The sequence below is a fragment of the Suricata suricatta genome, chromosome 3 (assembly GCF_006229205.1).
Source record: "Suricata suricatta isolate VVHF042 chromosome 3, meerkat_22Aug2017_6uvM2_HiC, whole genome shotgun sequence".
In the NCBI taxonomy this organism is placed as follows: Eukaryota; Metazoa; Chordata; class Mammalia; order Carnivora; family Herpestidae; genus Suricata; species Suricata suricatta.
In genome coordinates this window covers 124,101,245-124,126,805 of record NC_043702.1, presented here as the reverse complement: position 1 = coordinate 124,126,805, position 25,561 = coordinate 124,101,245, and the positions used below count along the sequence as shown (strand labels likewise).

At 36.8% G+C, this 25,561-nt stretch overlaps 1 protein-coding gene across 3 annotated transcripts in view; it reads left to right on the top strand.

The window, feature by feature from the left end:
- The window catches only part of RC3H1 (ring finger and CCCH-type domains 1), an 87,236-nt gene that overhangs the window by 43,050 nt on the left and 18,625 nt on the right, over nt 1-25,561 (top strand). For all 3 annotated transcript variants that reach the window (XM_029935096.1, XM_029935094.1, XM_029935095.1), the window contains exons 6-13: nt 2,159-2,359; nt 5,528-5,660; nt 10,197-10,315; nt 12,061-12,173; nt 16,487-16,768; nt 17,441-17,655; nt 19,781-20,151; nt 20,889-21,056. In XM_029935096.1, the coding sequence (XP_029790956.1) occupies nt 2,159-2,359; nt 5,528-5,660; nt 10,197-10,315; nt 12,061-12,173; nt 16,487-16,768; nt 17,441-17,655; nt 19,781-20,151; nt 20,889-21,056 (1,602 nt within the window). The remainder of the gene's footprint in view (nt 1-2,158; nt 2,360-5,527; nt 5,661-10,196; nt 10,316-12,060; nt 12,174-16,486; nt 16,769-17,440; nt 17,656-19,780; nt 20,152-20,888; nt 21,057-25,561) is intronic.

Below are 25,561 nucleotides of genomic sequence, written 5' to 3'. Positions count from 1 at the left end.
CTTTCCTAACAGCACCAGACAGAGACAGTATTGCAAGCTTAAAAAAGAAAAGGAAATCTAGCTTTCTCCTGTGAAGAATAAGCGATCCCCAAACCCTAGAATACCTACAGTGTACCTCTCTCAATCCAAATTAGAAGCATTAATAGTAATTAAAAAGAGATTTGGAAATTTGTAAAAATCTAGTTATTTTTCACTTGGGTCATGATTATTTTTCTTTATTGTCTACCTGCTTTCTTCTCTTGCCGGTGATAATGTATTATTAGTACATATTAACTAAACATTATTAACTATTAGATATTAACATTTAGTATAATATTAACAATTATTAATGGTTAAATAATATTAACAATTCAACACTAACTAAATTAACTCATTTAATTCTCTAAGCTTTCCCCTTCTTGCTTGCAGCTGTCTCTCCCTGTAGCTGTGTTCTGACTGTGTCCTTCAGGCATCTCTTTTATTTTTGTTTGAAAAGCCTTTTCACACTGGGATAATTCTGGTCCTTAGTACAGGTATAGTTCCAGGACTTACTTTAGAATTTGCATCTCTTGGAAATCTTTGTTTTTAGTTAAAAGAGAGTTTTGAGAGCCAAGTCCAGAGCCTTCCTAATATATCATGCAGAAAACAGTCTACATTTAAGAAGGTTCACCCTATATTGAGAGGATGTTTTTGTACATACACATATACATTGGTTGTTTGACTTGCCTTTGAATAGTGGCAAAATATATTTTGTTTTTGTGACTCCGGTTGTTGTTGTTGTTGTTGTTGTTTTAATCTATCTGTCTTTCTATGGACTTACCGAACAAAGTTTAAGTTAGACCTTCTTGTAATAAGAATGGAATGCAATTTAAAATATAATATCAGTATGGCCTAGAAATCTTGACTAACATATTCTATAGTTTTCTTTGATGGGGGGAAAAATGAGAATTTTCTACTAAAGGAAATTGAGCCCTTATGGGAATAAAGCAAGAATTTTTAAAAAAGAAAAAATACTGATGCAGTTATTCTGAGAAAAAAAAAAAAAGCAATGTATGTTTCTTCTTCTTAACTGCAGATTATTACTCTTGGTCTTGCTTGGCATTGAACTCTAGATGGTACTCCAAACTGATAGAGCATCATTCAGATGCTGGTGTGATTCTAAAGAGTATTAATCTGTGCTTAGCTTACCTTAATTTTCTGTGGAGTTTTGTAGGCTAGGCCACCATCAGAAAGTGTAAAATAATGATGATCATGATGATGATGATGATATCTTACAGTAATTAAAATGATGAACACTTAATGAGCTCTTAGTATGTTCTGGTCAGTGTATTAACTTATTAACCATCATATTGACAAATATATTAACTCATTTAATTCTCTAAGTTTGTTTAGGTGGGTACTGCTGTTCTTTTTGGTATTTCGTTATATTTTGAGTGAAGCTGGATTTAGGCCAAAGACTCAACAAATCAAAGTAAAATAGTTAATTCTGGTCCAGGATCACCTGTATTGTAACATATTTTAGAATATATTTTTACCTTGTTAACACACACACACACACGTATATGAAGCCGTAGGCTCCATACCCAGCATGGACTTGAGCTCAAGACCCTGAGACCAAGAGTCACGTGCTCCAACTGGCTGAGCCGGCCGGGCGCCCCACGTAGTTTCTTCTTTTCAGAAACGCCTATGCAGGTGTTTCTGTTGGTTGAATGTCCAACTCCTGATTTTGGCTCAGGTCATGATCCCAGGGTCGTGAGATTAAGCCCTGCATCAGGCGCTGTGCTGAGCATGGATCCTGCTTGGGATTCCCCCTGCCCTTCTCTCTTTGCCTCTCCCCCACTTGTGCTCATTCTCTCTCTGTTAAATAAACATTTAGTGGGAAATGCATATACACACTCCTACAATTTAAATAACCCATGTATGTGTTAAGGTCTATCCAGTTCTGAGACTTTGCCCCACCACCTACTCATTTCGTTCCTTAAGACTTATTCAGAAGATTTTGACAACTATAAAGGGGGAAGTGTTTTACAGGCAAAACAGTGTGTTCATTTTATCTTGCTAGTGTTGCTAAAAGAAATTTGTATTAAAAATTGTTCTCTGTATGTATATGTTCATATAAAAACACAGACTCATTTTGTTTCTTACCTGACTCATTATGAGATTACGTGTGTCTTACTAGGTCACCAAACGTGATGAAGACTCTTCGTTGATGCAGCTGAAAGAGGAATTTAGAACCTACGAAGCTCTGCGGCGAGAACACGACTCCCAGATAGTGCAGATCGCCATGGAGGCCGGCTTGCGGATTGCACCCGACCAGTGGTCCTCACTGCTGTATGGAGACCAGTCTCACAAGTCTCATATGCAGTCAATCATTGACAAGGTAGACCCTTTTTTGTTCATTACTTCTTAGATCGTCTAGCAGTTTGGGTAATTCATGATTTAGTAATGTATTTATTTAACAAATGTATATTAAAGTGAATACCATATGTCAGGCTCTTCCAAGGTACGTGATTTGTAGCTGAGTATCACAACTAGTCACATTATTACCAGTTTATGTAAATTAAATTGATATAAAATTGACATTCATATAAGATTTCATTAGTGTTCTAAAGCTTTATCCAGCACTCTTTATATTTTTCTGGAGGGTCTTCCATCTTTATTATTATTGCCTCTCTCCTTCTTTCTTTGTTTCCTGAATTTTAATTAATGTTAGTTAAGCCATTTTCTTAAGGCCTTTATTGTCTTCCTGTAACAGCCATTTAATGGTCTGGAAGATGTATAAGTTGAAATTTCTTATGATTCTCAGCCATAATAATTTCACATAATCAGTTACTAATCATTTAGGTTTGATCAACTTTTCAATAAATTACTTTTTTTTATTATAAAAAAATTATTAGAGTACACATAGGCTCCATTGTTTATTGCTGACTCTAAGAACTATATTTAATTTTGTTAAAACTAGGGTAATACTGTAATTGTTTTTGTTGTAATTCAAAGTGAAATATATGAAAGTGCTAAGAAAAGGTCTTAAAGCAGCATATAAATAAATATATTCTGTTCAGTAATAGCATTAGTTTTTATTATTTTACCTAAATACGTGTTTCATGAGAGTCCACCCCACATTTAATTTAGAGAAATTAAATTCAAGGTGTAAGAGTAGTTTAAATATACTATTTAACACTTACTGACAACTTAGTGATGCCTGGTGGCTTTAAACAATCATTTAATCCTTTTGATAGACCTGTATTATGCCTTTTATACAGAGACAAGGAGAGGTTAATTTCTCCAGGGTAACATAGGTAATCAGTGACAGGGCTGGATTTTAACTTGGGTATAATGACTCTAGAATCCATGTTCTTAGCCACCTAACCTCTTTTCAGACTATTCTGCCACCTTTTTTTTTTCCCTAGTCCCAAAGATAGGATTCTTTGAGGATGGTGTATTGATCTCAAAGGACAGTTGCGAAATGTGTTTTATAACTGCCTGTTATGTAATTTCCAATATAATATATGTTACTTGTTTTGTCCTATAAATCTTTTCTGGATAATTTTGCCCAAACTACCTGCAATTCCTACATCTGAAATTATGCAGCTTGCTGATTATAATGTATTGAAGCCTTAGTAATGGTCTCTTACAGGAGTAGCTTTCTACCTCTGAAGAGAAACTTGGCTTGCTTTTATAAAGATTCTCTAAGGAGGTTGACCTTTTTGTGTGAACTAGACTGTATAGTTTATCCTGTAACAGATCCTCACATCATGAGCAGTAGTTTGAATTTAATATCCAGAGACTTTCTTACAACGAACTGGTAAACAGTGTATGTGGTATCTTACCATGTAGAGCAGTAGAACTTTCTGTGGTAATGAACATGTTCTATAAATGCTCTAATTGGTGATCGATTGCTAACCACCCACAGCTGTTTAGCACCCAGAATGTGTGCAACTGAAGAACTCCATTTTTATTTTATTTTATTTAAACTTAAATAGCCACTTATTGCTAATAACTATATTGGACAGTGCAGATAGCTTATTAAAAGTGATACCAAAAGCAATAATCATAGGAATTAATGGACAAAGAAATATGAATTACCAGTTCACAAAGAGGAAATATATCTAATTGATAGGATAGACTTCAACTCCAGAATCATTAAGTACACATTAAAAATAGTGACAATAACAAATATTGCCTATTAAATTAGTCAAAGAGAAGTATACTGCCATACATTGCAGATGGTTTGTAAAATGTATTACAGATCTTTTGGGAAACAGTTTGTCAGTGATTTTGATCAAATTTACTCTTCCCCAGGAACTTACTTTAAGGAAATAATCTGAACTTTCAAAAAGGTTATGAGCTCAAAGGCATTAAATTACTACATTATTTATAAAGGCAATGGTTAAAGAAGTCATCTATGCTCAGAACTCTTGTTACATGGCCATTAAAATTAGTTATTTCAGGACAGATTCTCTTTACAGCTGATAAATAACATTCAATTTCTTTAAAAGTCAGTGAAATATTTTTATTAAGTCTTGGTGGTGGATACATGGGCATTGTCATTAGACTCTTTAAATATTTCATAATTAATATATGTGCTGCTGAAGCGAGTGTGAAATATTTCATAATTAAAAGGGTTAGTAATATAAAAATGCTTTTGTTATAATATTAATGTTAGCCAACACCAGTTCATAAATGGCTGATTATAAGGGTATAAAAAGCATGCAAAGATGAAAAATTAAATAAAGTCATGTTAGCATTCAAATGTTGATAGTTCTGTTATTTTTCATGTTTTTAAAAAATGCTTTAAAAAACTACCTTTTAAAGAGTGATCTTTTGGGGGAGAAAAATTCTGATCTATACCAATAAACTGCATAAAGAGCTTAAATGTTTCCATATAAGAACCTTTAGTTACCATAACCTAGTCAATTTACCCTCTTAAAGGTCATATGTGTGTCCATCTCAGAGAGTTAATGTAAGAAGTATGTGATAAAGCTTTAGGAGAATTACAATCTGATAGCTTCCAAAAATTCCAAACCATTATAAGACTTTTTTTAAAGCTGGAATGGACTTTTGAACTTACTTAGTCTGTATAGCAGATGGACTTGAGATTGAGTCTGTAAAGGTTATATCCAGAGTCATGATCTTTAATCAGTAGTAGAACTTGAACTCATGCTAGTTTGACAGAGTTCATTTTCATTGTTCTTGGTATTGTATAGCATTATCTGAAGTCTCCAGATTTCAATTATTTGGAAGCACTCTAAGAGCCAAACTAATAGTGCCCTAAGAACATAAACGGAAAGACCATACCTCCAAATTGAGGAATTGAGGAAGGTCTCACATTTGAGAAATGTGCATCAGAGGGAAGAGTTTACAATATACCAGGCTGTGAGTGCAGGCAAGTGCAGGGGTTGTTCAGGCAGCCAGTACTCCAGTCGGGCCAAAGCATGGAATGCAATTAAATGTAATAAATTGCAAAAATGATTGTAATATTTTAAGTAATCTTTATTTTAAAAAGGATTACCTGGTTTTTGGAAAGTTAATATTTATCCTTTTTAAGTTGCAGACCCCAGCCTCTTTTGCACAAAGTGTTCAGGAACTAACGATTGCTCTCCAGCGAACTGGAGACCCAGCAAACTTGAACCGACTAAGACCCCATTTGGAGCTCTTGGCAAACATTGACCCTAGTCCAGGTAAATAAACCCAAGGAAAATAAGGGGACTGTCCTGTGTGTGTCTCAGTGCTGTTCGGTGATTCTTTTAATTATTGTTTGTTGTGTTCCTCAAGAATTTCCCAGAGTAGTTATTCCAGGCCTTTTACACAGTATTTAAATATCTGGCAACAGTCTTGTCCATCTGTCTCTTTATTGCTTCAACTAACACTTATTTAATACTTTTTATTGTACTGCTCACTTCACCAGGAAAGTAATTCATTCTGGAACCTTTTTGTTTTCTCTTTTTTGCATCATAAAATTATACTGTATTTACCATTCTCATCTGCTTTGACAAAACTCAGGTTTTCTCATTTTTATTCACACACACACACACACACATATGTAGAAATATAATTCTATAAATATAGTATCTCATTTTTCATATGTCCTTAGTTGCGTTTTCTTGGTCCCAGTTTTTTTCCTTCTCTGTGACGATGATGTCTCATTTATCAAGTATCCTCTCACAGATTTTTACTTTATCAGCCTTTTTCTTACTCTTATTTTTTAATGCAGTCAGCTTTCTTTTCTGTTTTGTGTTTAGTGTTTTATTTATTTTTGAGAGCTAGAGATAGAGAGAGAGAATGAGAGAGAGAGAGAGAGACAGTGTGAGCAGGGAAGGGTCAGAGAGAGAGGGAGACACAATTCGAAGACAGACTCCAGGCTCTGAGCTAGCTGTCAGCACAGAGCTGGATGTGGGGCTCAAAGCCACAAACTGCGAGATCGTGACCTGAGCCGAAGCCGGACGCTCAACTGACTGAGCCACCTAGGCACCCCCCTTCTCCTTGACCTGAATATCACTCAACAATCATTTTTCACTTCTAAGTCATTTTAAAATCCTTGAGTCCTATTGCTGTCCCTGTGTTTTATTCCTGCTACTGGGCTAGAACTCTTATCATTCATTAGCAACTTCCCCATTTCATATTCCAAAGGCGGCTTCTAGCATTTGATGATGTTGTTGACTAACTTCTCAATATAGAAACTTTCCTGGGGCACCTGGGTGGCTTAGTCTGTTAAAGCAGCCGACTCTTGATTTCAGCTCAGGTCATGATCTCTCAGTTCATGAGATCCAGCCCTATGTCTGCTGTCTGAGACAGCAGAATCCCTGCATGGGATTCTCTCTCTCTCTCCTTGAAGATGTTTGTGCTCTCTCACTCTCAAAAAAGAAACAAAACAAACCAAAAAACCCCCCAAAATCCTCCTGATAACTGATTGTAGAGAAAGATATGCTGCTTCTGTCTTATTTTGACCACTCTGGCACTCTCTTGCACGCTGAGCCAGTTGGGTTTTTGGAATTTTGTTTTCTCTGCATTCTGTTGATGATGGTCATTCATTACTCTCTGCGGAGAACAGATTCCCAAATATCTCTATTGCTGTTATCTCTTCATCTCTCCAGGTTTAGTTTCTGAATGCTTTTTGACATTCTCCATCATCTCCTCTTTGTTCTTCAGCACAAATTCTTCTTCACTTGATAGCAGCTCTTCTTCCTATGTTGTGTCTGTTAAATGACCTCACTGTCTGAGGTATTTACACTTAAAACCTGAGTCTTTTGTCCTAGCTCATATCTTTTCCTTTCCTTTGCTCTGCATACCATTTCAGACTACAGGATCTCTCTGTTTTTTCACAATCTCCCTATATCCCATGCCTGTTAATGCCTGGGTGAGGGCTTTGTTACTTTCCCTCAGACCAAATGACTTCCATTTTCCTCTATTCTTTTAATTCTTCCAATCCATTTCACTTACTACTGCAAAATAAATCAAATCTCTGATCTTATTTCTGTGCTCATAAATTTCAGTGATACCCCGTTGCTTATTGAATAAGGTTTGGAAATCCTCACAGTGGCATTCAGGGCCCTCTAGTTTTTTACCCACCTACTTTGATAGGATTTACTACCAAAATTGCTTAATCAAACCAGGTCAGATATATTCTTAGAACTCAGTCATTTTTCTTTTTTTACTACTGTGCTTTCTTGTTCTGAGCAATCAGAAAAGAACATTTCCCCCACATTCCCTGCCCCACCAACCACCACCCTGTCTCTCCACATCCTTGCCAATTGTATTCTACTCTCCTTGTGTGATAGTGGATAAGTTGTGCCTCTAAGCTAAGGCCCCTGTCTCTTCTCATGTTCTAGTACCATCTTCACAAATATGTCTCTCCTGTATCCTCTTTCCTTCTCCAAGTTTCCTTCTCAGCTGGAGGATTTCTGTTAACATACAAACACCTTAGTCTTCCTGTCATCATAACCCACTTCTGACAACATTTGCCATTCACCTACCACTCCATTTCTTCCCCCCACCCCCTTTATTGCATGCTGTTGGACTCACTCCAGGCATTTATCTCTACTGTTCAACCAAAACTGCTTTGTCAGGGTCACAGATGACTTCCATGTACTGAGTTCAGACATCAGTTCTTGGTTCTCGTTTTATTTACCTGTTAGCAGCGTTGAATGTTGATGTTCACTGTATGATTCTCTTTAACACTTTCTTCACTAGGTTCCAGGCCACCACACTTTCCTAGCTTTCTTCTCATTTTACTGGACCCTCCTTCTGAGCCTCCTTTGCTGATTTCTCATCTCCATGCCCTCTAATTTTTGGATTTGCTCCCATACTTTAATCTATGTATCTCTTTTCTGTTTATACCCATTCCCTAAATAATCTCATCTAGCCTCATAGCTTTAAAAATTATTTATATGACTCACAAATTTACTATATTTCATCAGTTCTGAAGCCCACATTTTTTCCAGATCTTAGCATTTCTGAAATTGGGATGCATCTGTATAAGTAATATGATAATCAACAATATTTTTTCTGTTTTGGTGGCACGTAAAATAATGGTGTATGTTGCATTTGACTTAGAGTCTATGAAACAGGGGTGTCTGGGTGGCTCAGTAGGTTAAGTATCCAACTCTTGATTTCAGCTCAGGTCATGATCTCACAGTTCAGGAGACTGAGTCCTACCACATCGAGCTCTGCGTTGACAGAGGAGAGCCTGCTTGGGATTTTCTCTTTCCCTCTGCCTCTCTCTCCTTCTTTCTCTCAAAATAACTAAGCTTAAAAAAGTATCTGAGAAACATGTATTGTATCCAGCCCTAATCTTCTTCCTGAATTCTTTAGTATATCTTCCTGCTCCATATCCAGGAAGTCTACTTGAACATCTAGTAAGAATTTCAGACTTAACCTGTCCAGAAGTAAGTTCTAAGCACTGCTCCCACCCGCCTCCCATTCCTTTTAGTGGCAGTTCCCACCTTCCGTTTCATTTTCTCCATACAAACATGTTAGAGATCACTGTAATTCTTATATACATCTGATCCAATAGCATGCCCTGTAGGCCCTCCCTTTAAAATGATTATGGAATAGCTGCCTGTTCTCTCTCTAGTTTTAGCATTGGAGCCAGAGGGATTCTGTTAACCCTTTGTTAACAAAAGTTCTCCAGTGCTTTCCATCATTCACTAAAAGTAAAACTCTTTCCTCTGACCTGCCAGGCCCCACATGATCTGGGGTTCTTTACCTCTGTCTAACCTTGTTTCCTATTCTATTCCACCTGATTCATTTCTTTCCAGTGTCACCTCTACGGTACATGCCAGGCATCCTACCACGTCAGAGCCCTCTCACTTATTCTTACCTTTTCCTAGAATATTTTTCTCCTGATTTATCCACAAGGTACACTCCTGCCCTTCTTTCAGGTCTTTGATCAAATGTGACCTTCTCAGGTTACGCAGTCTAAAATTTTACACATACCCATCTCATTCCCCTTCTTTGCTCTATTTATCCAAGTCATCATTATCTAAACAGTTTGTATTTTGATCATCTTTTTTATTGTCTGTTTTCTCGTTTTGAATAAAAGGGATTTTTGTTTTGATCACTACTACTTCCCCAGCAACTAGAACAATATCTAGGACTAGTAGGTATTCCGAAAATTCCTTTTGTATGACTTTTCTCTTCAGCTTCTCTACGTCTTCACTTTTTTTCAAGTGAAATTCCACGTGTCCTTCGAAGCCTCATTCCCTTGCCATCACCCAGAAGTCTTTCAGAGTGTCTCCAACAGGAAGTTAGTAAAGAACATATATAGCAGAGTTGCTTTATTTAGTATAGCTTTCTGTTAAACTTCGTAAACAGTCTGTTTACCGGTGCTTGGTTTATGCAGAATTTCGAAATGGACATTACAGATTGGCCAGTCCACTAGTAAGTTTTGCTTGGTCCACACAGTATAGGTCTGCATAATATTCTGAATTTTTTAAGATTCTGACACCTACAAACTTGGTAATTTTACGTGAAAATCTCAAATTTCAGTTTTCTTTCGGGAAGTGTATCTGGTGGCGCCTGCCTTGCATCATCACAGTCCCACGGCAGTCCGCTGGAGCCGAGTGCTGGCCACAACCATAGGTGTGGGCCGTGCTCCAGCTCAGCACAGCCCCTGTTACTCTTGGTGTCGTTTCCAGCACTAAGGGTCTATTACTAGTTTTGTGCTGGGAAAAATGTCAAATAGCATTGCTGAAAAGTTCTTTTAATTCGTTATGTAGATGCTCCTCCTCCCTCTTGGGAGCAGCTGGAAAACGGGCTGGTGGCTGTGCGAACAGTGGTCCATGGGCTAGTGGACTATATCCAGAACCATAGCAAAAAGGGAGCAGACCAACAGCAGGTAAGGGGGATGTTTGAAACTTAGAAGTGAGCCACTGTGGATGTTGTGACAGATACGACAAAGCCAATAAGACGATATGAATATTTTGAGACTATGACTGTAGAACTGTAAATCATTTTAGTATGGTGAGCAGCCAACTTAATGGATAGTCTAATAATCTTATGTGGCAACAATGTAATTAATCAATCTTGTTGACCTAAGGTTGTACTGGAGTCATTTTTCACTTTGGATATATGGCAGCTTTGATTCTGTGCTAAAGATATGTATTTAAATAAATGGTTCTCTTTGGTTACTATTTCAGTTTGACAGTGTATGTATATCGCTTTTTAATGCTGTATCCAGTACTGTTCACATATTTGTAAATACTTTCCTGCAGTAGTATTTTAACATTTTTTATTCATATAATGTCTATTGTGCCAGTGGGCAAATTTTCCTCAAATACTTTTAAATGAAGTATATGGCAGGAAAATGTAATGGCTTCTGTTATGGTTAGAGGTTTTAATTTTACTCCTAATAATTTTACTTTGCCCTCAGCATTTATGTTAGATTCATTAGATCTTCTATTTTGCAGCAGTAAGCTTGTGAAATTAAAACTTTATATTAATTTATCAGGTTCATGTAAATATTAGCAATAGCTTCTTCGGGGTACCTGGGTGGCTCAGTCAGATAAGCATCTGACTCTTGATTTCGGGTCAGGTCATGATCAGGTTTGTGAGTTCAAGCCTCACGTCAGGCTCTGAGCTGAACAACGTGGAACCTGCTTGAGATTGCCTCTCTCCTTCTCTTGTCTCTGCCCCCGCTCCTTCAGAAATAAATATATTTTTTAAAAAAAACACAGTAGCTTCTTCAATATTTCTTTTTTATTTGAGAGGCAAGAAATATTAAACATATCCTGCTGAGTTAGGGGGGTGCCTGACTGGTTCAGTCAGGAGAGCATGTGACCCTTGATCTGGAGGTTGTGAGTTCAAACATCATGTTGGGTATAGAGATTGCTTAAAAGTCTTTTTAAAAAAGTATTCTGCTGAGTAGAATAACATGGGTACAATTTTCTTAAATAATCTAAGTGTAGACTAGACTTTATGGTAGGAGATAAAGATTAAAAACTTATTTTTAAGTCTGTGTTCCATTAGACATCACAGAGAATGTAACAAAAATAGGAAGATTAATCTAAGTTCTGTCAATAGGTGATAAAATGCATCAAATTTCATTTAACTTAGTATTGTGCTCGATATCTCATTAACTCAAGTCCATCCTCCTTGTCGTGTATGGGAGTTGAAAATAGTAAGCTTCATTTGTACTTTTAGAGATATTTTAAGTCCTTAATACGCTCTTTTGCATATCAAGAATTGGTTACAGAGTATTTTTCAGTTATAGAGCCTACTGTAGATTCGTGTTTTGTCATAGGAAAACAGTTGTTAATATAACTATACTAAACATTGTCCAAAACAAATATTAGAACATACATTAAACACTTGAAGGTCCTAAACTCCAGTGGTTTGTTTGTCCATTATAGAGCCTGGAAAGAGAATAATAAAGCCCTATGAGGCTTAATCCAGAATTTATGTGATGTTACATGTTTGAAAGGTTATGCTAACATTTCATGAAACAATCAGGACTCCATTCTTTTGATTTGTTTTTAGACTTCAGACAAAGTGACTTTCTAAGTGACTTCTTGCTCTGCACAGTTTAGGTAAGTGTGTGAATTAGTCTGAAATCAGTGTCTAATGTTTTAACTTTGGTGTCAGCCTCCACAGCACAGCAAGTATAAAACATACATGTGTCGAGATATGAAGCAGAGAGGAGGATGCCCTCGTGGGGCCAGCTGTACATTTGCACACTCGCAGGAGGAGCTGGAGAAGTAAGTGTAAAGATCATCAAACTCAACCTTCTAATAACTTGTTAGGAAATAAGGTAGAGTTATTGAGTAGAGTTATTTGCCACTGTTGAGAAACAGAAAATGAGTAGTTGCTTTCTATTTAATGAATCAGAAATATTTAGAAAGTAATACAGAACTGTAAAAATTAAGAAAACTGAAGGGGCACCTGGGTGGCTCAGTCGGTTAAGCGTCCAGCTTCGGCTCCGGTCATGATCTCACAGTTCGTGGGTTCGAGTCCTGCGTCAGGCTCTGTGCTGACAGCTAGCTCAGAGCCTGAAGCCTGCTTCGGATTCTGTATCTCCCTCTGTCTCTGACTCTCCCCTGCTCACACTATCTCTCTCTGGCTCTCAAAAATAAATAAAAAACATTAAAAATTAAAAGAAAAATAAACTTATTAAAAAAAAAAGAAAGAAAACAAGCAGTTTCTTCAGCTTTCATTACATTGTGCCCACAAATAGGAAACTTATAGAAATGAGTCATTTGCACTCTTGCCCCAAAATTAAAACTCTTAAGAATTTTCAATTCTAATTGACTGATTTTAACTAATTGAATAATGTATTTCCAATGGAAAAATTTGCCCTTTGCTCAGTTCAAGTAATTATTTTATAACCAGGCTTAACTTCATAGATTCTTTGAAATTTCAAGGATAAAATAATTCCATTGATGTTAAATTTTCTGGCACGTAGCAGAAAAGAAAACCTCTTAATTTTTGTGTAAAGCTAGTGTAACACTGCCACTAAACTTGACAAAGATAGCACAATTAAAGAAACTACAAATCTATCTCATGTTAATATTTTAAAAATCAGTAACACATTAAACACTATGACTAAGTGTAAAGGTAACACAATATAATATTATAGATTATAGAAGGAACACCATGTGATCATATACAAAGATGCCAAAAGGCATTTGAATAGAACACAATGTTCCTAATAGATCAAAATTCTTTAATAAGAAGAAAGATACCGAAGACATTTCTCAACATGATTGTATCTCAGAAGCCAGCATGATAGCATGATGCTTGATTAGTAAAGAATTAGATTCAGTCTCCTTAAAGTTGAGATGTAAGGCAAATTTTACTGCTAATGACACTGTTATTTAATATTCTGTAAATGGTAGTCACTGCACATACACAAGAGAATAAAACTGCCATAATCATTACATAGAAAAACTTGATGAAGTATCAGAATCAAAGAAATGAAAATTTTGGTAAATCAAAAAATTTAGTTTACAAAAATGAATTGTGCTCATATAAACTAAAAAGGGAAACAACCAGTTAAAAAGTAAAGGAAATTAAAGCTCCAATTAACAAAGCTCCACCAGCAACAAGTAAGATAAATACCAAATAATAAAGTAACAAATATTGAGGACCTATGTGAATTGAATTAGTAAGCTAGGCACATAAGAGAAGAATTATATAGGGGTGGCTAGGTGCTCAGTTGGCTAGGCCTTCAACTCTTGATTTTGGCTGAGGTCATGGTCTCACAGTTCGTGAGTTTGAGCCTTGCATTGTGCTCTGTGCTGACAGCACGGAGCCTGCTTGAGATTCTCTCTCTGCCCTTCCCCTCCTTATGTGTGCACACGGCATGTGCTCCCTCACTCACCCTTCCTCACTCTCTCTCTCAGATACAAACATTTGTGGGGGGCAGGGGAGGGGGCAGAAAGAGACAGAATTGGAAGCAGGCTCTAGGCTCCCAGCTGTCAGCACAGAACTGGATGTGGGGCTCAAACCCTTGAACCATTAAATCATGACCTGAGCCGAAGTCATATGCTTAACTGACTGAGCCACCCAGGCACCTCTAAAAATATATTAAATAAAATAAGAGAAGAGATGAATTGAATAAATAAAGAAGGATACTGTGTTCTTGGATAAGACCATTATACAGGTTTTATTTTCTCAGTAAATTCAGTGAAATCTCAATCAAAATCTTAAAATGATGATTGTTAGGATCTAACAAAACCATTCATTGGGAAAAGTAATAAATATGTGCAAATGACCAGAAAATTTTGGAAAAAAGTTTTCAATAGACTGGACTAGACTAACAACCTTTAAACTGTATTATGAGCTGAAGTGTGTATAAAGACTGGTATTAGCATAGGAATAGCTAGATCAGTGAAGTAGAATGGAAAATCTAGAAAGAATGCCAGACACAATAGGAACTGAGCATTTGTGCTGAAGGTAGCATTTCACATCAGTAACAAAGAAGACATTGAAACAGCTGCTGTCCATTTGAAAAATCATCAGGTTGAATTATATCAGGGATCTAAATCTTTAAGAAGGAACTGATGGAATAGGGATCTTTGTTGTTTTTGTTAACCTAATCTTATAATAAGGAAGGATTTTTGAAGAGTGACTTCCCAGCATCCATAAAGGAGAAGGCAGATAAATTTGATTACTTTTATAAAAGGTAAGATATGGCCCAAACACCAGAATTAAGAGGAAAAAAAAAAAAAACTGAAGGGAAAATGACATACAGAGGACTGGTACCTCTAACACAAAATGAGTTGCTACAAATCTGTAAAAAAGAAAAGAACTGTAAATATATGGATCGTGAACATATAGGCACTTCACAGAAGAAATAGCAATAAACATGTAAAAGTATGTTCAGTTTCATTGATTGTTAAATGCAAATTAAGAACAAAATTATATTTTGAACTATCAAATTAATAAAGACTGTGATACTACCCAGTGTTTGATAAGATAATGAAAGGGACATTTTAAAAAAATTATCAGTAGGAGTTCTAGCAGGTTTGGAACATTATAACAGTTTTTTTTTTTAATGTTTTATTTATTTTTGATACAGAGAGAGACAGAGCATGAGAGGGGGAGGGGCAGAGAGAGAAGGAGACACAGAACCAGAAGCAGGCTCCAGGCTCTGAGCTAGCTGCCAGCACAGAGCCTGACGCGGGGCTCGAACCCATGAACGTGAGATCTGACCTGAGCCGAAGCCAGAGGCTTAACCGACTGAGCCACCCAGGCGCCCCTATAACAGTTTTTAATGTGTATGGAGCAAACTTAGCTGTTTTGCCTCTGGTTAGTCACACAGCGTTGCAAATACATGCACAGAAGCACCTGTTACTGCATTGTTTTAATAGCAAAAAGTAGGAATAGCCTAAAATGTACTGAAATAAGGGAATATCCAAAATGTGGAGCGAAGGGAAGAAGTTACAACCCTATTTCTGTTAATAATGATCTTATATACATATTAAATAGGCAGTGTGTGGAGTGGAAAATCTGCATTATGAACCAAGTAGTGTCTCCTCCCCACCCCTCTAAAGTATGGGAAGCATTTGGAAAAATAGCATTATTCTTATGGGAGTTTGTCTTTGAGATTATTTTTTAAAGTGCACTAGCAAGAGTAAATAGATGTGCGTTCATTGTTGAGGAACAGAATAGTAGAGTCTGATGGCTTGGCTTAATATTTTTCCTGTGGTTAGATTTACAGTCTACATGCCTTATTTATACTGCAGTGTCTGTTTATATTTAGGCATTATATTGTTTCATTAATCCACTTTTAAAATAATTTCAGTTTTGTGTAGGCATACATAGCATCAACATCTCTGAATCATATCTGATACAAATTACTATTCTTGATTATTTACAGATTTTAATGGAGAGCCTGGGTGGCTCAGTCTGTTGAGCATCTGACCCTTGGTTTGGGCTCTGGTCATAGTCCCAGTCCTTGGGATCAGGCCCTTCATTGGACTCAGTGCTGAGCATGGAGCCTGCTTGAGATTCTCTCTTTCTCTCTCTCTCTCTCTCACTCTTCTTCCATCATGCTCGCTCTCTCTCTCTCTCTCTCTCTCTCAAAAAAAGAAAAAGTTACTAGAACAAATGGCAAAATTTTCTCTGCACACTGGCTTTATGTTTTATTGTTAATTTATAGTATAGAGTCACTGTATTTCAAGGCATTTGAGGGGAAGTTAAAATATTTTTGAAACTGTCTTCTAAAGATTTTCCTAGATTTTCTAAATGTTTTTCCTCTCTAATACGTTTAAGAAATAGAAGTTATAATAAAAGTAAGTTATAATACAAATACCAATTAGCATGGTTAGTAATGTTACAAGTAATTACAATAAGGAATTTTATACTTCTTGTGTTGCCTGAGATTTTACGGGGTATTCACACATCCACATTTTCAAGTTGATAGCTATAGCCACTATTTGAAGAGAATTTCCAGAAAGTAATGTTCTTGGCGACTTTTCCTTTTGTATCTCTTTCTTAAGTACATTTTAGTACTTGGTTTTGCTTTTATAATTTTGGGTTTTGGTGTGTGCTTTTTTTATATATATAGGTTTCGTAAAATGAACAAACGCCTGGTTCCCAGAAGACCCCTGAGTGCCTCTTTGGGTCAACTTAACGAGGTGGGCCTGCCTTCAGCAGCTGTGCTTCCCGATGAAGGTGCAGTGGATCTGCCTGGCAGAAAAACCCCTGCTCTGCCGAATGGAATCGTATCAGCAGGGAATACAGTAACACAGCTGATTCCGCGAGGGACAGACCCCACCTACGATTCTAGTCTGAAGCCAGGAAAGATAGATCATCTGAGCAGTAGTGCCCCTGGATCCCCTCCTGACCTGTACGTATTTTTCCTAATTTTTACTTAAAATTTCTCCTTTATAAACAAAGTAGTGGGAAGAAAGATAACCAGTGTTTTGGTTAAAAAAAAAATGAACTCATTTTTGGCTATATTTTATTTTCTATGCCAGTTCTTTTTAAGAAACAATTAGTGCATGTGAATTAAGATCAAAGTGTTTACAAATTTTGTAAAAGAAATGACTATTAAGGAAAAAACAGTTTTCCCGGGTACCTGGGTGGCTCAGTTGGTTGGGTGTCTGACTCTTGATTTTGGTTCAGGTAATGATCTCATGGTTTGCGGATTCAAGCCCCCTTTTGGGCTCTGCACTCACAGCAAGGAGCATGCTTGAGATGCTCTCTCTGCCCCTTCTGCTCTCCCATGTGTTCGCTTTCTGCCCCCCTCAAAATAAATTAAAAAATTATAAGTTTCCCAAATTGAGGTTTTTAGCTCGGGTCATGATCTCTCAGTTCGTGGATTTGGGCTCCATGTCAGGCTCTGACAGCCTGTCTTCAGATTCTGTCTCCCCTCCTCTCTGACCCTCCCCTGCTCGTGCTGTCTCTCTCTGTCTCTCAAATATAAATAAAAAACATTAAAAATTTTTTTAAACAATATGTGTATATTAGAAGTATTTTTGAATCCTTAATGTTGACATTTGGAATTTTATTCTTTTAGGCTAGAACCTGTCCCTAAGAATATTTCTGCCTTACCTGTGAATCCACATCCTGTACCTCCAAGGGGGCCAACAGACTTGCCTCCCATGCCCGTCACCAAACCCCTTCAGATGGTCCCACGAGGCTCTCAGTTATATCCAGCACAACAGGCAGATGTGTATTATCAGGATCCTCGAGGAGCTGCTCCGCCATTTGAACCAGCACCTTATCAGCAGGGTAATGATCTTTTATTGATGTTGCTCACTTTTCTTAGGAGTTAGAACAGTTCCAAGAAAGAGTGATCATATTTGCAGAAGCCTCAAGATAAATCCATGTATTTATTTAATACTGTAGAAAAAGTTGAGATTTTATGGTCAACTAAATAGTATAAGTGAGTTAGCAAAGCTTTATAAATAAGCCAACTGCCCAAATCACTGAAAGCTAGTTGCATATTAAATATGTGCATATATTTATGGAAATAAGTCACCCAAGGAGATGATGGAAATTTGCTAATAAATAAGGCACTATATATTTTCCTGTCCAGAATTTTCTTTGTACGTGAAAAAGAATTTAATATTACAGTGGGTAGACACACTACATTTTTTCAGTTATCACCGAATACTTTTGGAGGTCCTGTAATATACATGAAAAAAATGCAGTGTACATAGTATAAAGAGCTGATAGTGTAAAATCAATATTAATAAAGGATAGTGTGGCTGTTCATATGTTATATATGTGTGTGGGTATATGTGTGTTTAAAATTAAGTGTTCCATTGTGGTAGTTAATGTTGTAGAAATGATTAACTGCAGGACTCAAGGCAGATTACTGAGAATAGAGAAATCAAAAAGACTTTTATGGAAGAATGCCCTAACTAGGCGTATGAGAACAGAAAGATAAATTTATAGACGGATTGCAAAGATGACAGTCTCTAGAGTCAGGGAAGAGTAAGGAGACTGTAAACTAGATTGTGAGTATTGAGGCCTGGATTAGTGTGGTTGGAAAGAAAGGGTTATAGAAAATAGACAAATTTGAAAAATTAGCCAGTTTTAATTATAATACCAGGTCTGGATAATGAAAGAGAAGAGATGACCAAGAGGCTTGCATACACAATTCCCATGGAAAAATAGGAACACTGATTTTTAAAGTGTTGGGTCTCTGTCAGAGACAGTGCAGTGCTATTATTTTTTTTAAACTGGGATAGATTAAAGATGTTCTCCTTTTTTCCCCAAGGCTGTTTCAATTTTTGTTTTTGTTTTTCTAAGGCTGTTTTAATTTTGAATCAGAAATGCTTCTCTACTTTCAAAAGAATAGCTTTAAATTGGTCTGGCATTATCAGTACACATAAAAATATGATGAAAGTTTTTTTGTATCTTCCTTTGGGCCATCCATCACCGGAAAAACTCACCCACTTTTATTAAGGTAACCTTAAATATCTTGTATCAGTCAAGGTCCAGTGGCACATAACAGAAATCATTCTTGCTGCATTAAGTAGAAAGAGGTTTAATGCATGGAGTTTAGGTCCCCACAAAATCAGTGGAAATACTGGAAAAGTAGGCTTAAGTGAGGCCTCCAGGAAAGACTCTCAGAATTAACTACTGAAAAAGCCTATTACAATGAGAAAGCAGTAGATACAGAATTTTTGGCTCCTACCTGTATGCCAGGATCACATTACTTAAGGTAAAAGTCTGAAAATTAGGAAACTCTTGCCACAGCTTTTGTCATAAGAATTCCAGAACTATGCAACAGCTACTAGGTCTGTGCCACGTTGCTTTCCAGTTAACTCAGCCCCACATTCAGAATTCCTGTGAGTGATCTGTGGAACCCGAGTTTCAGGGCACAGTACTCGTTTGCTTTCCAATTGCATTGCACACCAGAAAGATGGTCAACTGAGAGAGCCAATCTCCTATTGCAGATTGTAAATAGATTAGTTTTTTCACGACTTTAAGGATTAAGGTTGGGGTGCCTGGGTGGCTCAGTCAGTTGAGCGTCCGGCTTCGGCTCAGGACATGATCTCACGGTTTGTGGGTTCAAGCCCCGCATCTGGCTCTGTGCTGACAGCTAGCTCAGAGCCTGGAGCCTGTCTTTAGATTCTGTGTCTCCCTCTCTCTCTGACCCTTCCCTGCTTACACTGTCTCTCTCTCTCTCAAAAATAAATAAAACAGGGAAAAAAAATTTTTAAACAATGAAGGTTAATTTTTGCTTATTTTTCCTAAAGTTAACCTGACTACATAAGCAGAAGGGAAAACATGTAAAGAAATGGGTGGATTTTTAATTGCTTAGTGTTGAAATATTTCAAAAGGGAAAATATAAAAAAGTAGATTGGCTTATTGTTGCTTTTGGTTTCTCTTGTGCATCGTACAGGCATGTACTATACTCCACCACCACAGTGTATGTCCCGCTTTGTCAGACCGCCACCATCTGCTCCTGAACCTGGCCCTCCCTACTTGGATCACTACCCGCCCTATCTCCAGGATCGTGTAGTGAACTCTCAGTATGGCACACAGCCACAACAGTACCCACCTATGTACCCACCACACTATGATGGCCGCCGCGTGTACCCTGCTCAGTCTTACACAAGAGAAGAGATTTTTCGAGAAAGTCCTATTCCCATTGAGATTCCACCTGCAGCAGTACCATCCTATGTGCCAGAATCCAGAGAGAGATACCAGCAGATGGAGGGTTACTATCCAGTGGCTCCTCATCCAACTCAGATCAGACCTTCGTACATCAGAGTATGCTGGGATTTTTTTTCTTCCTGTATAGATTTGATTTGATTGTTGTTGCAGTGGTAATGCCTTTTAGGCATGGTAGTAACCCTCTGATCAATTCTTTTTAACAAGAAACTTCCCCCCTTCCTTTTTTACATCTTTTCACAATTTGGGTAGGATTTTTTGGTGTTTTTTCTTTTCTTTTCTTTTCTTTTTTTTAGCCATTAAAAGGGAAAAGATATCCCACTAACCCTTCTTAGTTTCTGTGCTTTTGATAATTTAATTAACATTTCTATATCTGTATTTGGCCCGTGAGCAATGCAGGCATTAATGGGTGCAACCCACATGTAATCAAAAACCCATGTAATAACTTTTGACTCCCTCTCTTAACTACTAATCACCCACTGTTGACCAGAAGGCTTACCAATAACATAAATAGTTGATTAACACATATTTTGTGTGGCATATGTATTATATGCTGTATTCTTACAGTATGGTAAGCTAGAGAAAAGAAAATGCTATCAAAACTGCAAGAGAAAATATATTTACAGAACTGTATTTATTGAAAAAAATCTGTATGAGTGGACCTTTGCCTTTCGAGCTTGTATTGTTCAGGGGCCAACTGTATTTAGGTATTATGGTCTCTGGCTCAGAAAAAGAAACTTAAATTTAGCTCTTTGGGAAATCCTCAAGAGTCTTTTTGGGCGGGTTAATATGTTCCCAAGATCTTCTTCAGTTTTTACTAATGTTTGCGTTTTCAGGAGCCTCCTTATAGCCGGCTTCCTCCTCCTCCTCAGCCCCATCCTAGTCTAGATGAGCTGCACCGCCGACGGAAGGAAATAATGGCCCAGCTCGAGGAAAGGAAGGTTATCTCTCCACCTCCGTTTGCACCTTCACCGACATTGCCTCCTACCTTTCATCAAGAGGAGGTAAGCACGTCATTTTTAGTCCCGTTTATCAATTTTTCCTCCATCATTAGTTTGTTGTGTGTCTTGTTTAATCTTGGCTATTTCCAAGATTATGAAGTTATTTTCCTATGTTTTCTTCTAAAATGTTTATTATTTTATTTTACAGTTAGATCTGTAATCCATCTAGAATTGATTCTTGTTACTGTGTTAGAAGTGAAGATCCATTTTCCCCCGTAGGTTATCTCCTTTACCTAGCACCATTTAATGAAAAACCATCTTTTCCCTAGTACCGTGCAGCGATCGTTATCATAATCAGGTCACCTTTGTCATAGTCAAGTGGCTATAAAAGTTTCTGGACTCTATTCTGTTTCATTGATGTATTTCATCTGTCTTTGTACTCCTACCACATTGTCTTAGTACAGTTTTATAATATAGCTTTATATGTGGTGATGTATATTTTCCAGTTTTGTTATTCTTCACTATTACCTTTATTGTTCTTAGTCCTTGCAGTTTCCAACCACATTTAAAAACCAGCATGTTGATGTTCACAAAAGTAGATATTGCAGTTTTTATTAGGATTACCTCAAATCTCTGGATCTGTGCTGCCCAGTGTGGTAAACACTAGCCACATATTGCTAATGAGTACTTAAAATAATGTAGCTATTCCGGATTCAGGTGTACTGTAAATATAAAATATACAGTGGACCTGAAGACTTAGTATGCACAAGGAGTAAAACATTTCATTAATGTATTTCTTAATTGCATGTTAAAATGGTAATACTTTGGATGTATTAGATTAAATAGCATACATTAGCAAAATTAATTTCACGTGTTTCATTTTTTCATGTGGCTGCTAGAAAGTTTTAAATTATATATGGGGGTCTCATTTTATTTCCATTTGAAATTGTTGTTTTAGATCCATTTAGGGAGAAGTGACATCTTGCTAATATTGAGTCTGTAAGAACATTGTATATCCTCCCCTTACTTGAATTTTCTTTCATTTCTTTCCGAAATGTCATAAATCATAGTTTTCAGTGTCTTGTACATCTTTCATTAAACTTATTCCTAGATAAGTGATATTTTTTTAGACTAATGGAATCCTTTTTGAAATTTCATTATGTTACTAATATAGATAACTTAAATAGATTTTTTTGTATTGACCCTTGTATTCAGCAATGTTGCTGAGTTTCCATATTCTAGGATTTGTAATGGGACTCTTTTGGATTTTCTGTACACACAGTCAAATCCTCTGTGAATAATGACCATTTGACTTTTCTCTTTTTCAATTCTTAGGTCTTTTCTTTTTCTTACCTTGTTGTCCTAGCTAGATCCTTTACTTTAATGTTGGATAAAAGGGATGGCAGCAGGTATTCTTGACTTATTTCTAGTGTTTGAGCAAATAGAGTTTTTAATAATTTACCATTATGTTTGCTGTAGGTTTTTTGATAGATCATCTTTATCAAATTAATAAAATTCCTCTCTGTTCCTGGTGTTAGACTCTTAATAAGTAAGACACATCAAGGATTTCTTTATCTCAGTAATGAGGAAAACAGCAGAATGGTGATGTTGATCAAGAGTAAAAGAGAGACAGGCTAATATAGTAGTGTGAAAGGCAGGAAAAAGCTGAAATGAAGTTGCTAGAATAAACTGGTTAATGTACTACAGGGCTCTAAAGCATAATCTTGGGGTTATCTTTGTGTTTCTGTAGGACTGTGGTGGTTGTCAATCATGACAGAATGTTGTCTTGTAATCTTTTTAATATCTATACGGTCTTTGCTGTTGTTCATTTTTCTTTCCACTTAACATCTTGATAATAATTTTTTTCTTGGTCAGTCTTGCTAGGGATTTATCAAAACAAAATTTTTTCCCAAAAAGCCAGCTTTTGCCTTCTTGATCTCATTTATTTTGGTTTCTTGATTGTATGCACTGCCTCAGCTCACAGTGTGTGTAAGTTTTTTGGGTTTTTTTTTTTTTTTTAAAGTCAAGTGGGTTTTCTTAGCAGAGTTGCCATTGATATTATGTAAGGAAAATGTCTTCCATCCTTTATGTGTATAATTATGATTCTAAACAAGTTTACTGTCATATTATGAGTAATAACAATGAAAATTAAAAAGTGAAGTGTGTCACATTGCATATAATAAGCAGTAATCTTTTGGGTCTATGAATGTGGTCTATTAAATAAAAGTTGTTCACAGTTACCCAGCTTTCCTATCTAAACACTTTAGATGAATTTTCCATAATAATGTACGTTAATTAGTAAAATCATAACATCTTCTGGTAATGTAATTTTGCTTGTAAGTATAAACATTACAGAGAGAGAGCATGAGTTAGGGAGCAGGCAGAGGGAGACGAGAAAATCTTGCAGGCTCCATGAGCTAATAAAATCAAGAGTCGGACACATGGGGCGCCTGGGTGGTTCAGCCAGTAAGCATCTAACTTCAGCTCAGGTCATGATCTCACACAGGTGGTGGGTTCAAGCCCCACATCAGGCTCTGTGCTGGCACTTCAGTGCCTGGAGCTGACTTCGGATTTTGTGTCTCTCCCTCTCTCTGCCCCTCCCCCACTCACACTCTTTTTCTAAAAAATAGGTAAACCAAAAAAAAAAAAAAAAAAACCAGACGGTCAATGAATTGAGCCAGCCAGGTGCCCCAATATTACATTTTTTCAAACATTGTATTTTAGAGTCCTCCTAGAATGTAGTTAGGCCATCTTATTTTATCTGCAATATGACACTGCAAAAAGTAAGTTAATTTTGGAATCAAACATAATTTATCTTTGAAGTTCAGCTGGGTTGCTCTGTGAGCTATTTTGTGAATTACTCAGCCTCCCTCAACTCTGAAGCTGCGTGGAGCTCTCCGTTTGTAAAGCAAGCATAAAGCCTCCTTCACAGTGGTGTGGGAGAGACTCAGGAGGACACGAGGCACATAGCCAGCATTCAGCAAATAACAACTATTTGGTTTTCTTACTTCTAATAAAAATTAGAACCCTCACTATTAAGGAACTTTATCTAGAATTACTTTAGTTACTATTATCTGATTATAGTTTTATATTATTTGTTTAATCTGATTATAAACAAACTACATATAATTGTACTAAATTCATACATTATAAAAGTACATAACATAAATTTCTCTTACATTCCATATCACTGTAAATTTATTATAAATTTCAACTTTCTAAGTATATTTCAACTTTTGTATATACAAACTAATGTATTATTTTTTAGTAGGATCATTTAGTACTATATTCAGAGATTTTGTTTGCATCTTACATTTTTTTTCCTTTTTACTTAACCAATTATCCTCAACGCTTTTCTTTCTCAGATACAAACTTATCTCATTCTTTTTAACAGCTGTATGATACATTAGGGTGGGGCGGGGGTGAGGCCTTCTTAGTAGGTCATATAAAGATATGAAAACTGGCTGTTTTAGTGGTGCCTCAGTCAGCTGAGCATCCAACTCTTTTTTTTTCAAGATATCTGTTTTTGTTTTTTTAATAATTCATTATTATTTTTAAATGTAAATCCAAGTTAGTTAACACATAGTATAATAATGATCTCAGGAATAGAGTTTAGTGTTTCATCACTTACATATAACACCCAGTGCTCATCCCAACAAGTGCCCCTCCCCCCACCCAACACCCCACCAGCAACCCTCAGTTTGTTCTCTGTATTTAAGAGTCTCTTGTGGTTTGTCTCCCTCTCTGTTTTTATATTATTTTTCCTTCTCCTCTCTTTCATCTATTTTATATCTTAAATTCCCCATATCAGTATATTCCAAGGTATCTGATTGTAATGTGACAAAAACCTTAGTGATTCTAATCAGTAATAAAATCACAGATACTGCTAGTACTACTGACGGTTTTGTGTGTGTGTGTGTGTGTGTGTGTGTGTGTGTGTGTGTGTAGAGAGGTCTCCATTTATAGTTGAAGGAAATGCTAAATTTGTTAGAAGTTAGTGAAAATAAAGATATAATTGTCCCCATCCAAGTTCACAGACCTTCTGAATTCTATCCATGTGTCCTCACAGGTCCCCAGATTTAGAACTCCTGTTTTATCTATTCCATGCTCTTTCATAAGGTGCGAATGGCCCTAAGGATACCACGAGTTCAGAGCCAAAAACAAACAACTCCTTCTGTATCTGTTTGTCCCGGGCATGAAAAATCCTACTTTTTGGTACGGCTGCTCTTACTAACTAGAATACAGGTATTCTGCTTCCTAACATGCACATAGCTTGCCTTGCCCAGGTCCTTGTACCATCCCTGAGAATCTTGGAGTTAGACTGGACTTTCTTTTTTTTAATATTTTTTATAGTTTATTTATTTAGAGAGAGAACGAGCATGAGTGGGGGACGGGCATAGAGAGGGGGGGTGAGAAAAGAGAATCTTAAGCATGCTGACAGCATGGAGCCCGATGTAGGGCTTGAACTCATGAACTGTGAGATCATGACCTGAGCCAAAGACAGACCCTTAACAGACCGAGCCACCCAGGCGCCCCAGACTAGACTTGAAAGGTCATCTGGGACAATA